The 14,806-nt window shown below is 41.3% G+C and overlaps 2 protein-coding genes across 5 annotated transcripts; one reads left to right on the top strand and one right to left on the bottom strand.

Annotated features, from left to right (window-relative positions):
• Positions 1-228: 228 nt before the first annotated feature.
• lim2.3 (lens intrinsic membrane protein 2.3) lies at positions 229-4,334 on the top strand. 2 transcript variants are annotated; one of them, XM_086035838.1, is made up of 5 exons: positions 229-383; positions 1,378-1,553; positions 2,605-2,754; positions 3,972-4,106; positions 4,176-4,334. In XM_086035838.1, the coding sequence occupies exons 2-5, from the start codon at positions 1,379-1,381 to the stop codon at positions 4,235-4,237; spliced, it is 522 nt and encodes a 173-aa protein (XP_085891964.1). In that variant the 5' UTR covers positions 229-383; position 1,378; the 3' UTR covers positions 4,238-4,334. The 2 variants fall into 2 exon arrangements, with proteins under 2 accessions (XP_085891964.1, XP_085891965.1); XM_086035839.1 differs by having other exon boundaries at positions 365-496.
• A 991-nt stretch (positions 4,335-5,325) lies between these two features.
• Positions 5,326-13,732, bottom strand: hspa8b (heat shock protein family A (Hsp70) member 8b). 3 transcript variants are annotated; one of them, XM_086035463.1, is made up of 9 exons: positions 13,585-13,732; positions 10,621-10,830; positions 10,340-10,545; positions 8,992-9,144; positions 8,374-8,929; positions 7,656-7,858; positions 7,381-7,579; positions 5,836-6,068; positions 5,326-5,727 (listed from the first exon to the last, which is right to left on the bottom strand). In XM_086035463.1, exons 2-9 carry the CDS (start codon positions 10,823-10,825, stop codon positions 5,533-5,535), a joined length of 1,950 nt encoding a protein of 649 aa, XP_085891589.1. In that variant the 5' UTR covers positions 10,826-10,830; positions 13,585-13,732; the 3' UTR covers positions 5,326-5,532. The 3 variants fall into 3 exon arrangements, with proteins under 3 accessions (XP_085891589.1, XP_085891587.1, XP_085891588.1); XM_086035461.1 differs by having other exon boundaries at positions 13,468-13,636; XM_086035462.1 differs by having other exon boundaries at positions 10,621-10,827; positions 13,468-13,630.
• Between the last annotated feature and the right edge of the window lie 1,074 nt (positions 13,733-14,806).

The raw sequence follows: 14,806 nt of genomic DNA, 5'->3' as shown, positions 1-14,806 counted from the left end.
GATAAAATAAAAACCCAGGTCATAAATCTGCAAACGGAAAGATTGATGTACTAAAAAGTGAAAGTAGCGCTAAATAGGTTTGGTTGACTGGCCAGCAATTGTCCTTGAAAGTTTTTGTGGCGTTTTCACCATTTTGAAAGGAAGGCGCGCAGTCATCACTTTTGGCTTTCGGGGTTTTGTGTTTTCAGCAAATTCCCTGCGACAACAAAACCGCACGTGTGAGCAGCGCCTCGCGATTGGTCGCGCCCGCATTGTTCGGCGTTTACCTCTGGCAAACAAAACTTTCCCAACGCTTGCATCGACACTCGGCCTCGTCTGTATGCGCGTGAACTCATCACAGCGGCACTCCACTTTGCTTTGGGAAAGGAAAGCACGCGGGACAGGTATAAGACAACTGCCCATCAAATCTTCGTCATCGTAGTTTAGCATTTAGTCGCGGTCTGAAAAAAAAAATGAAAAAAAAAAACAGATCTTGAAAAAAAAATCTCATAATAATGTAAGTAATTTCATATAACCGTTGCTTGTTTTTACTTGAAAAAAAACATTTTTTTTTTTTGCTCCAGAATTTCCAGTTTTTAGTCAAGGAAAACAAAATCACTAAACTTTCAAATTATTTCTTGCTGCTTTTTCACTTGGTACATTAATAGAAAGTACACGTTTTTTCTTGCAATATTTTTTGGTACACTTCTATCAAAAAAGCTATTTTTTCCAGAAAAAAAATAGTCTTTTTGTTGAAATATTAACATAATTGTCACTGAAAAATGCTACCTTTTCCCACTCAAGATTAATATTTTTGTCGCAAGATTTTTTTGTTTAAAGATCAGGACTTTCTTCTCTGCTATTAAAACCTTTAACTTTGTTTCAATTGTTTGTCAGAAAAATGCTATTTTGTTCTCAACATATTTTGAAAAATGTTATTTTGTTTCATATTTGGATTTTTTTTCTCTCTGCATATTAAAACTTTAAACTCTCTTCTGATTATTTCTCACTAAAAATGAGTAGTAGTAGTCTACTTTATTCATCACAATATAAAATTAAAAAAAACTCTATTCCGTTTTTTATTCGCTGTTAATTATACAAAAAATACAAAAAATAGGAAAATGAAAAACAGTTTTTATAGCATTTTACCATTTTTTCCTTGAAACATTTCTTTCTTCCTGGGATATTCAGCTAATATGTGAGAATCACAAACAAAGAAAGATGGAAAATCATTTATTCCAATAAGATGAATTTCTTCCAGTGCGTCTTTTTATTTTAAATGAGATAATCCTTCATTTTTTTCACCATAAAGGGCAACAGTCCACTAACCAGACACCTCATGAGGTACACGTGAATACACAAGCTCTTGCATAATGTATATTTGTGTGTGTGTGTCAGTATGTACAGCTTCATGGGAGGCGGCTTGTTCTGCGCCGGAGTGGGCAACATCCTCTTGATCGTCTCCACAGCAACCGACTACTGGATGCAATACCGCCACTCCAGCAACTACATGCACCAGGGCCTTTGGCGCTACTGTGTGCCCGGCAAGTGCATGACACACACAGACAGCATCGGTAAGACCAAACACACACAACACGCACATGTGTATTTAAAGTCCAGAAGAATTGATGAAGTACGCCATGTCGTGAGACCCAATACAACAATTGCAGTGTATCAGCCATCAATATTTCATATATGGTGAGGGAATAAGCCTGCGTGATATTGGTACATGCGATATGCGGTTGTTGAATACAGAAATATCGATATTATTGCAATATTTAACATGTACCTAAAGAAATGACATTTTTCATGTCTAATGAAAGAATCGCTTTTTTTTCATGCAGCAAAATAAGCAAACTCAATGTATTTTTAGCTGATTCATTGTAATAGATAATGTTCAGCTATTGGAAGGTGATGCGCTATTGGAAGGTGATGCACATTTAAGTTTGATTCTGATTGGTCGAATTGAGATAATAGCATACAATTCCATAAGAAACTTATCGCATGACTTTGCGATATGCATAATGCGTAGGCCAATATCGCAATATTGATATTTTTTCAATATAATGTGCAGCCCTATGTGGGAAAATAAATGATCACTGAAAATGACATCACAACTACTCGGGGCTCGGCTAACGACCAATCATGGCTGACTTGTTTTCTGAAGCTCAGCCCTGATTGGTTGTTACATGAGCCCTGAGTACCGGTAGTTGTGATGTCATTTTCAGTCGACAGAAATTACAAAATGGCCGCCCACTGAGATAGCTAGAAACGTGTGGATTTTGCTGCTTAACTTTGCTGCTTATTCCACAAACGCAATATTAATCATGTTGTGTTTCATCTAGTGGGCATGCTGCAACATATTCTTGAAAAAAGTATGTTTGGATTGATTCCCCCTTTAACATACGGTTTATAACATACCTAGTAGGGGTGTAACGAAAGCCGATTTCACTGGGAAAATGACGATTGATTGAGCCAATTCGAATTGACTGATAACTTCAAATGTACCATCTTTGAATGGACTATTTTTTTGTGAGGGTTTATTTGCTTGTGAATAAAACACGAGTGGGAAGTGGGAAATTGCAGCATTTTGACGGCGCTTGCTTGCATCCCTTCGGTCGGCAGCGTACTGGGATGCCACGCGGGCTTTCATGATCCTGTCCCTGCTGGCGTGCTTCATCGGCATCGTCATCGGTGTCATGGCCTTCATCCACTACTCCTCCTTTGACGGCTTTGACAAGACCTTTGCCGCCGGTATCCTGTTCTTCATCTCCTGTGAGCGCCAAAACATCCCTCCAGCCGCATCCTCACTTTTTTGCCCTTTTGGATTTTCTTGACATATTTTGTCGAAGAACTGCGTCTTTTTCTCAAAATATTTAGTTTTTTTTCTCAAAAAAACACATTCTTCAGATTCTACCAAAAATGCAATTTTTTGAAAGAAATATTACACTGCTTTCTCGCAAAATATTTTCTCAAAATATTCATTTTTTTCCACACAAAAATACACGTGCACATCAATATACAGTAAATTTAACAACTTTTCATTTTCTCCAATTATTCTCACCTTTTTTCTTTTTTAATATTCAGATTCACAGTTTTTATATCAAAATTAAATGTTATTGTGTTTTTAGACTTTCTTTCTCAAACAATTTGTGAGAATAATTCTAATTTGTTACCAGAGCGTTTTTTATACTCAGATATGTTTCTAGACAGTTCCTTTTTTTTTCTTTAGACTATTACACTTCTTCTGGGAAAAAAAACGAACTTTTTTCTAAGAACATTCTGGGGATTTTATTGGGTGGGGGAATAACATTTTTTGGAATCTTCCTCAGAAGAATCTTAACTGCTGAAATATGCAGATCTTTTTTTTCTTAAATGTTGTGTATTGATTTCTTAGTCAATAAAATGGAACTATTTTTCTCACAACGTTTCCCAAAAATTCACCCCCCCCAAAAAAAAACAATTGTCAGGGTTTTTTGTCTTGCTAAAATAAGCTTGCTCTTCGAATATTCCGATTTTATCTGAGAAAAATATTTTTTTAAATTCTCAAGGTATTCAGATTTTTGTCTTACTTTTATTTTTCAGATTTTCTCTCAGAAAAATTTAACATTTTCTTTTAAAAATTCATATTTTTTCACTATAATGCATTTCATTTGAAATACATTTTTTTCAAAATATTCAGATATTTTTTCTCAGAAAACTGTTTTTTTCTTCCAAATAAAATGTTTTTGGAACAAAAATGCAACTTTTTGTCAAAACAAAAACGAAAACACAAATTCTCAAAATATTCGGATTCACCCCCCACTCCCAACCACTCACAACCCTCAGAAACATTCCGTTTTTTTCTGAAGATATTCAACATTTTCACAAGGCAAAAACGATGCATTCTCAAACTACATATTTTTTGGTTTGAAAAATACATTTTTACATCTTTGTCCCAAAAGGTTTTGATAATATTGTCTTGGTATTTTTCTTTTTTTGTATGTGCATAGGTTTCTTCGTGTTGCTGGCCATGGCAGTGTACACAGGCGTGACGGTCAACTATTACGGCAAACGCTACGGGAGCTGGCGCTTCTCCTGGTCCTACATCATGGGCTGGGTGGCCGTGGTGCTCACCTTCTTCTCAGGTACTCCTCTTCATCATCATGACACGGTCTGGCAGCTTTGAGAAGTCCTTGTTGCTTGTTTTGTTGCAGGTATCTTCTACATGTGCGCCTACCGCATGCACGAATGCCCACGGAACTCAAACTCGCGCTGACCTCACCGAGATGCCCGTACAAACTCCCAACATCATTTCCTCTTCAAGCCTCATGAATATTCATAAGCAAGCTCAATAAACCACTAAGTGCATCTGACTGGTTGCCATGTTGTCTTCAAGAAAGCCCTTCTTAGTATTCATTGATTACTTGTAAAAAGGTAACTAGTACTAATATTTTTGGAAAAACAAATGAGAGAATTCATTTTTAGATCTTAATAGAGCAATTATTCATAATCTTTGTAAGATTAGACACTTCTGTGAAAATGTCCCTTCGTTGTTGTATGACTTGTATAAGTTTCCCTTCCTCAGACATTTAAAAAAAAAAAAAAAATTGAGAAAACTATTTTCTCTCAACCTTGACTTTATTCTGGTGTTCCAAACTTTTGTCAGTTGCAACCTTAAATGCGAAATGCCACCCGTTGAGAGCAGTGTCAAGGGGTATTACTAGCACCAAACTTAATACATTGGTATTTTTCCCGCAAGAACAGCTTTCTTTCATTAAAGATGTCCTTTCTTTAAGGTACATGTTAAATATTGCAGTAATATTGATATTGTAATATAGAATACCTATATCACATTTGGCATATTTTTCCTATATTGTGCAGTCCTAACTTTCAAATCATTAGTTATAATGTATGGCATCTTGGAGATCATTTCAGTATCTCATGGCTGGGCCGAGTGTCTTTTTATTTACTCAAAATATGGTCACCCTAATCGTGCTCAACTTTCACACCAATGCTTAGTTTTTTTTCCGCCCACCATGGACTACAGTCACTGCCGGCATCAGAAAGTATGATTTCTTATGTCCAAGTGAGCGTTTAGAGCAGCCGTATACAGCACAGGCATTCACCGAAGTCAACACAAAACAAACTTGGCACGATTTTGCCTCCGTTAGCTCATTCATTTGACCGTGCGCCCTCCAGCGCGGATGCCTCAACACAAGGTGTACAAACGTGATGTCACACGAGAAAGGGTTCATTATAACATAATGGACAATACGTTTGTTGAATTAAATCTGATAATTACAATGTACACACATTTAGTGTATTAGCCACCTCTAATCAAAAAATGAATTGCAAACAAGGACGAAATTTTGTGCAATTTTATTAAGGAAAACAAGTTGTAGTCAAAAAGACTGAGAATGGAATAAAAGTGCAACGCCAAAGAGTTGATTTGTGTGCAAAGACAGCCCAAAGCCAGTGAAAGCACCTCAAAAGCTATTACAGATAAGTGAGGCAAAAGAAACTGCTGATGTTAAGACATACAACATTTGCCATGGTGGACTAGATTTGAGTTTAGTCCACCTCCTCAATAGTAGGTCCGGAAGATCCCGAGCCTCCTCCAGGAGCACCGCCTGCCCCGGGGAAAGCTCCGCCTCCTGGCATTCCACCCGGCATGCCACCGGCCCCCTGGTACAGCTTGGTCATGACGGGGTTGCACACCTTCTCCAGTTCCTTCTGCTGGTGCTCAAACTCATCTTTCTCTGCAGACTGAGTGAGGCGGAGAAGGGGGTTTAAAAAAAAAAAAAAAAAAAAAAAAAAATTAGTTACGTGCAACAAAACTTCAGAAACTTTGGAAAATTAAGTATTGTACGGTACCTGGTTCCTGTCCAGCCAGGCGATGACCTCGTTGCACTTGTCCATAATCTTCTTCTTGTCTTCCTCGCTTATCTTGTCCTTAAGCTTATCATCTTCCATGGTGGACTTCATGTTGAAGGCGTACGACTCAAGGGCGTTCTTGGCGGCTACCTTATCCCTCTGCACGTCATCCTCGGCCTTGTATTGCTCCGCCTCGCGCACCATGCGGTCAATATCATCCTTGCTGAGGCGACCTGAGGGCAAATGAAAGAAAAGGTTCACTCCCACATTGGAAGCAGGAACGCAAACAAGTAACTTCAGTACAATTTTTTTTTTTTTTTTTTTTTTAAACATACTAGGAAATCTGTGCGGGAATTCCAATCGCAATGTTAGTTTATTTTTTTTAACTTTTCAAAATAAATTTAGCTTTCTATTCTTTTTTGTCTCATCTTGCCCACTTTCCATTTTTGGCCAAGAGTTTTTTGGTGCATCCCTAATTAAGATTGAAAGACAAGAAACTTTTTTAATTTTAATTTTCCCTCAATGGGTGGGCTGGTGGAAATGAACTCATTACACTTTGCACTACCATTAGTGTTTTATATTCACCTATTGTTACCCTGTAGCCTTTTTAGTCTACAACACATTTCTTGAACCTTAAAAGGGAAATCAACCCAAACACATTTTTTTCAAGAATATATGTTCCCAGCAGGCCCACCAGTTGAAACAAGGCATTCTGATACATTTTGCGTTTGTGGATTTAGAGTTAATCCATCCGTTTTTAGCCATCTCTTGGGGGGGGGGGCAGGACGATTTTGTAACTTCTGTCAACTGAAAATGATATCACAACGACCAATCATGGCTCAAGTAATGACCAATCACGGCTCAACTTCAGAAAACCGGCCAGCCGTGATTGGTCCATTACCTGGGCAGTTGTGATGTCATTTTCAGTCGACAGAAGTGACAAAATCGTCCCGCCCCCCCCCCCCCCCCCCCCCCAAGAGATGGCTAAAAACGGATGGATTAACTCTTATTCCACAAACGCAATATTTATCAGAATGCCTTGTTTCAACAAGTCAGCCTGTATAGAACATATCCTGAAAAAAGTAGGTTTGGGTTGACTTCCTCTATTTTCTTTAACCTAATATCCAAAATATGCTATGTTTGCAATTTCACCCACCCAAAACGCATGTATTTTTCCTAGACAAAACCATTACTGCAATGTTTTTGTTGAACTATTGTGACCCGTAGCATGCACCTTTTAATCTCACAACGACCAATAACGGCTGACCGTGATTGGTCATTGTGAGCAGTTGTGATGTCATTTTCAGTCGACATAAGACAAAATGGCCGCCCCACAGAGATGGCTAAAAACGAGTGCATTTTGCTGCTCAACTTATCTTCCACAAAGTCAAAATGAATCTGAATGCCCTGTTTCAACTAGTGGGCCTGCTGGGAACATATTCTTGAAAAAAATATGTTTGGGTTGACTTCCGCTTTAATTGTAACATTACTTTCAATGTCCCATAACATGGTTTGTTTCGGTTGGTGTCGCATCATCATGCGCACCTTTGTCGTTGGTGATGGTGATCTTGTTCTCCTTGCCGGTGCTCTTGTCCGCCGCGCTGACGTTCAAGATGCCATTGGCATCGATGTCGAACGTCACCTCGATTTGAGGAACGCCTCGGGGGGCCGGGGGGATGCCGGCCAGCTCAAACTTCCCCAGAATGTTGTTGTCTTTGGTCATGGCCCTTTCGCCCTCGTACACCTGCGGGGGATCGGTGGCGCCGTCATTTCGTTTGTCACGTGTGGTTGTGAGGGGGGCCGGCGTCGGCGGGCTGTACCTGAATGAGCACGCCGGGCTGGTTGTCAGCGTAGGTGGTGAACACCTGCATCTGTTTGGTGGGGATGGTGGTGTTCCTCTTGATGAGCGGCGTCATAACGCCGCCGGCCGTCTCGATGCCCAGAGACAGGGGGGTCACGTCCAACAGCAGCAGGTCCTGAACTTTCTCAGACTTGTCGCCTGACAGGATGGCGGCCTGCACGGCTGAAACAACGCCAACATCAAAAATTTGATTAGGTAAGACTAAAATAATGGAACCTCCAAATTGGAAAACTATGTGGCACACAACTTTGGAGGCCAACCATGTCTGACGCCGGAAAATCTAGCAAGACTTTAGCTCAGTGAATATGTGACGCAGGTGATTCTCAAGTGGTGCGCCAAAGACTCTTTGCCTATATACAGTTAAGTTGTACTTCAATGTAATACATTTAATCTTAAAGAACTTTGTTTTTTTTAGGTACTTTAGGTATTTCTTTTAGTTTTTTTTTTCAAGTGCAATTTGTTTAATTATCCAAGTTCAGTTTACCTTGTGAACCAGTGATCTAACCCATTTGTCAGATTTACATTTTTCCATAGTGTGGCCAATTATTTTGTAAGCTTTTATCATGGTTGCATGAACTTCACATCATCCTATGGGAAAAACGGTTATGAAATGTGTAATTCAAGCAGCATCAGGATGGGTTTTACTGTACTTTGGTTTGCAAAGCTATACACGATACCTGCGCCATAGGCCACAGCCTCGTCGGGATTGATGCTCTTGTTCAGTTCCTTCCCGTTGAAGAAGTCCTGCAGCAGCTTCTGGATCCTGGGAATGCGAGTGGAGCCTCCCACCAAGACGATTTCATGGATGACCGACTTGTCCAACTTGGCATCGCGCAGCGCCTTCTCCACGGGTTCCAGGGTGCCGCGGAACAGATCCCCGTTGAGCTCCTCAAAACGGGCCCTGGTGATCGAGGTGTAGAAGTCGATGCCCTCGAACAGCGAGTCGATCTCGATGCTGGCCTGCGAGCTGGAGGACAGCGTGCGCTTGGCCCGCTCGCACGCCGTGCGCAGGCGCCGCACCGCGCGCTTGTTGTCGCTGATGTCCTTCTTGTGCTTGCGCTTGAACTCGCTGATGAAGTGGTTGACCATGCGGTTGTCGAAGTCCTCGCCGCCCAGGTGAGTGTTGCCCGCCGTCGATTTCACCTCGAAGATTCCGTCTTCGATGGCCAAGATGGACACGTCGAAGGTGCCGCCGCCCAGGTCAAAGATGAGGACGTTTTTTTCCGAGCCGACCTGCCATCGGACGCGCGAGGCGTTGAGACTAGACTTTAATCAAATGGTCGACATCTCCTCACCTTCTTGTCCAGGCCGTACGCGATGGCTGCTGCGGTGGGCTCGTTGATGATACGAAGGACATTGAGGCCAGAGATGGTTCCGGCGTCTTTGGTAGCCTGGCGCTGAGAGTCATTGAAGTAGGCTGGCACGGTCACCACAGCGTTGGTTACAGGCTGCGAGAAACACAGCGCAACGCTCACTCTACAACTGTGCTACAGTCACTGCACAATTACGTCAAGACAGAGCATGCGCATACAGAACGCAACCTGGCCATTCCGACTGAACTGTTTACACGATGCTCGTTTGGATCGAGAAAAGGAATGCAGTATACAACCCCTGTGAATAAGAATGAAATTCCTTCGTATTGGGCCTTTTATTCCGATTGGGGTGTTGATATGGAGCATTTTCATTCCAATTGGTCATTCGGATCCTTACTAAATCGGAATACATGGCCCCATGTAAATTCGGCTACTATTTGTGACTGTCAGATGGAGTGTGTTTTGCTATTCAGTACAACTTAATGAGACGCAAAATATTAATTTTGCCACGCAAACCCGCTTTGAGCCTCCACCCCAGTTAAAAATAAATAATTAACTTCAAGGACCCACTTTATTACATGTAAACTGTTTGGAAGAAGGCCAACTTCAAAATAGACCTTACTAAATAATGTGGGCATCAATGCCAAGTTACTGTTATTTTGAAGCTGCTTACTGGCTTAAACTGATTCTACCAAGACAACAGCACAACACTGTCCTGAAATACTGTTCAATTGCAAATTAAAGGGCGCTGAAAAGAAAAAAAAAAAATTACGCTGACTCTGCATTGTACGGCACCTGTTGCCAGCTTTTAGCTGCTATCCCCGTTAGCAGAGCTCAAGTTAATAGACAAATGACTAGACCTTTTCACTCTGACAGTTGCCGTTCCTACAGATCACTCAAATCAGGCTTACACAAGTACGGTTTAGCTGGCAAAAGCGCCACGTCATCCCATAGACCAAAATATATTCTGAGAGCTTCATCTAAATTCTCAGTAAAATTTCCAGAGAAGAAAAGAGTGTCCAGCTATGTAAAGTTTACATAAATTTGTCTTTGGCGTCTGCATCTTTAATCTAGCATTTTGTTTTTGTCTGAATACCCGATTATTCGGTCAAATAGCCCAATACCAAAATATTCGATAGCCACAGCCCTACTAGCAACTAACTAGCTTGCTGCTGACTGGCTACCTGACAAATATTTATTGAAGATGGTGTTTCATGTTCCATTAACTGCTACTGTTAGCCGCCAAGTAACTATATGCTAAATGAGTCGACATTTTTCAAAGGTAGAAGAATGGTGGAGCAAAATAAAGGCACATGCACAGCTGCCATACCTTGCCGAGGTACGCCTCTGCAATCTCCTTCATTTTAAGGAGCACCATGGAGGAGATTTCTTCAGGGAAGAAGGTCTTTGTCTCACCCTTGTATTCCACCTTGACTTTGGGGCGCGAGTTATCATCAATGACAGTGAAGGGCCAGTGCTTCATATCGGACTGAACCACACCATCAGTAAAGTGCCGGCCGATAAGTCGCTTGGCATCTGAGGAGGACGTTTAGAAGAATTGATTATATAAAAGAAAAACCATGGTCATTAGTCAATATAAGTGTTTCATACCAAATACTGTATTTGTAGGGTTCAGGGCAACTTGGTTCTTTGCCGCATCGCCAATCAGCCTCTCTGTGTCTGTGAAGGCAACGTAGCTGGGCGTGGTCCTGTTGCCCTGATCGTTGGCAATAATCTCCACTTTGCCGTGCTGGAACACGCCTACACAGGAGTAGGTGGTGCCCAGATCAATACCAACTGCTGGTGCCTTGGCCATGGCTTCTGAAAAAGATGGTGAGGAGAAAATTGCTCCGTCATTATGAAGCGCAAGGTAGTTAGTTCTTTTCAGCCTCTTTCACTCCACTCAGCGGGAAACATTCCCGTTTCAATTTCAAGGCCATACCAAACGCGCATTTTCAACATTTTCATCACTGTCCCTGGGCTTTCACAGTTACAGATCAAATGCTGCCCCCGCCCCGAGCCTAAACATTACAGAATGTGGTTGAGGTTATTCTCAGAGTCTGAGAAGTGGAAACAAAATGTGCACTGGAGGTTCGGAGCACCTGCTTGCCATTTCTGATGTCCATTGGGGCAACTGCAGTCAACATAGCCAGTCTTGAGAGCAGGTTTGAATGCCGCTCATGCGGTCAAGACTATGACCGTGCATTTTAATAAAACCAGTATGATGTTCACAACTACGCAAGCCATGTAACAAGAAATTGACAAATGGTTCTTGTCCTTTTCCCTTCAGAGATAACCACAAAGCCGCCACTCGAAGAATAGTGGTGGGCAAAGTAGTCGTAGTAGTGGAGGTTCAGGGGACCACACTGTTCGATAATCCGGCCTACCAAGGATTTACATCAAGAAACCTGAAAACGTCAAGTATCAACTGAACACTGATTTATTGGCTCACCTAATGTTTTTCTTTAGAAAGAAAAAAATAGGGCAAACACGACACTATTTTATGGTCAAACAAGGAAAATGCATCCAATCTAAGCAGTCGACAAAACATATGCTGCATGTGTTTATATATGCATTATGCTGCAGCTGCATATATGCTATTAGGTAAATATTAGCTGGATTTGCATTGCGCCGGAGCAGCATTTGTGTGTTGACTCACTGTTTTAGTTCCAGTTCAACTTGTTGGCATTAAATGTAGTTAGACGATTCTGACTTTGGGTCTGGATTCCATACCAGTACTTAGAAGCCTTTTGCGCTGGCTGATGCACCCGGCGGGCCGGCCTAGGTAAGATCACCGACCCAGCGAATGGTGAATACTGCCACCGCGGAGTCCCAAAATCCGCAGGAATGACCCGGCGAATGTCCAGAGTCACCGCCGCAGCCCACGCTAGCCGGCACTGAGCGAGTGGAGGGGCTGACCGAGAGGATCAACCAGTGGGGACGTGCTGCCCTGGCGTTTAACCGCACCGCAGCTTCGGCAGCAGGAGGGGCTGCACGCCGTGCGTACAAGTTCTACCTGTCCTGCTTCTTTCGCACGGCTAACTAGGAATCTAAATTTAACATCGACATTTTAAAATCTAAACGACAGAGTGGAATAGAATGCTACGATCCATGCGTGTATTAGTCTCAATCACATGATCGAACTGAAAAAATAAAGTCATAACACGTGTCTAGTGTGCAGGGCCTGGCCGAATGTGAAGACAGTCCCGTAGTTTGGGGAACCCTGCTCTAAAACTTGCACGAGTTGCCCACCCCTGATATAAAGACATTCCCCTGTATTTTGATGATTGCTTTTAATAACTAAAACATTTGCATTTTTTGAAACTATAATACAAATGACAACACCATTTGACAGACAACTAGCAATTAAAAAAAAAAAAAAGAAAACCTGACAATGTGGTACATCTTTTCCTAAAATTTCACTCACACAAGATTTAAAGCAGAAGTCAACGCAAACATATTTTCTTCAAGAATATGTTCTTTGCAAGCCCACTAGTTGAAACAGGACACGGCTGGCCTCTTTTCTGAATCTGAGCCATGATTGGTCGTTGTAAGCAGTTGTGATGTCATTTTCAGTCGACAGAAGACAAAATGACCACCCCCAGAGAGGGCTAAAAACATTTTGCTGCTTAATTTATATGCCACAAACGCAAAATTAATCAGAATGCTGTATTTCAACTAGTGGGCCTGCTGGGAACATATTCTTGAAAAAAATATGTTTGGGTTGACTTCCGCTTTAAGGAGAATGGTGATTAGTCTTGAAGCCCATTGCAATCCAGCAAAACCATTTTTGTCTTATTAACTGTAGAAGTGACTGTACTGGATTTATGTGTGACTAATTTTACTTTAAGAAAAACGCAATAATTCTCTCTGTTAAAAACTGCCATAGAAAAATCACATGCACTAGTCACATCAACCGAGACCAGCAGCTGGAGTTTTGTCAAATGGAGCCTGAATGGCGACAAAGTGCGCATGCGCGTTTCTTGTGCTCCACCCTCAACTGGTAACCAGGGTGTGGTCCCTCACTTCCTTGCGGCGAATAACTTTCTGGAGCATTCCGTTTCCTTGTAAAACTTTGTCAAAAAAGAGAATTCCAAATGAAAACGACATATAGCAATGCAAAATGTTATTCACAGTATGGCCTTACATGCGTCACTTACTCGTAAACGATATGCTGGAAATATGCGACTGAACTTAACCCCAAAGTCGTTTAGGCGACTGAACTTATCCTGAAAGTCGTTTGATTACAATGAGTTTACGTTGCCAACCTTAAAGCTAATCAATAGTAGCCGTTTGCAATTTGTCCGGCTACTGCAACATAAGAGACTTAAACGGCTATTTTCGTTTTTTTCTCCCCTCGTGGTCGACTATCTTAACTTCCGTAATATCGGCTTGTTCTGTTTTAGAAGAGTTACGATCGCATAAAGAAAATGACACATGCATTTTGGACGTAATCACCTCTTTTTACAAGATGTCGTTGTACTTTAACGCCTCTGCCGTGCTGCTGAACCGGCCCTCTCACGAGCCGACGACGGGAATGACAAGGAAGACAATAGGACTGGTTTCGCCACTTGCCTTTAACGTCGCAGCACACCGGCGAGGGCCGCCACAGAAGTCTCGAGAAGGAAAGGCGGGGCCACGGACGCCCACGCACCCGTTGACGGTCCAATGAAAAAAAAATAATTTGCTGTTGCTACCCGGAAAAGGGAAGGTATTTAGCAAGGGAGTTTTTTTCTAGGTCTAAAAAATACCCGCCCACCGAACAGCGGTATGAACAATTATGACGTCACAGCAGGTTGTTATACAACGGTAGGGGTGGGCGATACTGGGAATTTTGGTATCGATCCGATACCAAGTAAATACAGGGTGGTATTGGCTGAAACCGATACTTTTTGCTTGGAAATGTTATGGTCCCCCTTGAGTTTGTGTATATATATATATATATATGTATATATGTATATATATATATATATATATATATATATATATATATATATATATATATATATATATATATATATATATATATATATATAACTAAACTAAAATACATCTCATTGCAAAATATTTAAAAAATAAAGTCAGTAGTTCAAATAGTGTAAACAATACAATGTAAAAACGTGTAAGAGTAGAAAAAAATTAAATACTAGAATACTTCTTACTACAACTGTTTCAGAACAAAAGTCAAGAGAGTCAAACCAAAAAAAAGCAGCAATGTAACGAAAATACAAATATAACAATGTCAAGTTGACAACTATAATACCTTCCATTGCACAATATTTTGAAAATAAAGTCAGAAAATGCAAATAGAGCAAAAAATACAATGTAAAAAGTAAACCTTTAACACTATATAAAATAAAATACTTCTACTACAACAACTATTCTTGATTTTTTGGGCTAAAAAGCCTCTGCCAGAGTACATTCTCTGTGTGTCAACTTCTTTGCTTGCAGCTCGTTGCTCTCTTTAGGGTGAGCTTTTTCATATGTTTGTGTAAATTTGTGGTGTTACAACAGTAGTGGAGCACTTTATTATACAAATCACACTTGGCACTGTCCTTTTCTGTCGTTGTAAAAAAAAAGTCCACACCCCGCTCCGCTTCTTGTTTGGCTCTATATTGCTTTAGGTTCTGGCCGCTCTCTCACTCTCCCGTCACCCTCTCCGCCAGGGATAGGCTAAAAGTATGCCTGAGTCACTCAGTCAGGCAGAGACTCAGAGAGTAGCAGGAGGCGCTGGTCGAGAGAGAGATGGGGCGGAGAAGAGGCGCTTTGACCGAAATGTCGATCCCAGGACAATAAT

Source organism: Filicampus tigris, chromosome 7, assembly GCF_054856515.1.
Source record: "Filicampus tigris isolate MCC_2025a chromosome 7, RoL_Ftig_1.0, whole genome shotgun sequence".
In the NCBI taxonomy this organism is placed as follows: Eukaryota; Metazoa; Chordata; class Actinopteri; order Syngnathiformes; family Syngnathidae; genus Filicampus; species Filicampus tigris.
The sequence above is the reverse complement of the archived record's forward strand: the minus strand, read 5'-3'. Positions and strand labels throughout refer to the sequence as shown.

Coding starts and splice junctions, on each gene's coding strand:
- lim2.3 (XM_086035838.1), top strand. CDS start 1,379: ATGTACAGCTTCATGGGAGGCGGCTTGTTCTGCGCCGGAGTGGGCAAC. Junction 2,755..3,971: donor TATCCTGTTCTTCATCTCCT/GTGAGCGCCAAA, acceptor GTATGTGCATAG/GTTTCTTCGTGTTGCTGGCC. Junction 4,107..4,175: donor GGTGCTCACCTTCTTCTCAG/GTACTCCTCTTC, acceptor GTTTTGTTGCAG/GTATCTTCTACATGTGCGCC.
- hspa8b (XM_086035463.1), bottom strand. CDS start 10,825: ATGGCCAAGGCACCAGCAGTTGGTATTGATCTGGGCACCACCTACTCC. Junction 7,859..8,373: donor GGCTGTGGCCTATGGCGCAG/GTATCGTGTATA, acceptor GCGTTGTTTCAG/CCGTGCAGGCCGCCATCCTG. Junction 7,580..7,655: donor AGCCCGGCGTGCTCATTCAG/GTACAGCCCGCC, acceptor GATCCCCCGCAG/GTGTACGAGGGCGAAAGGGC.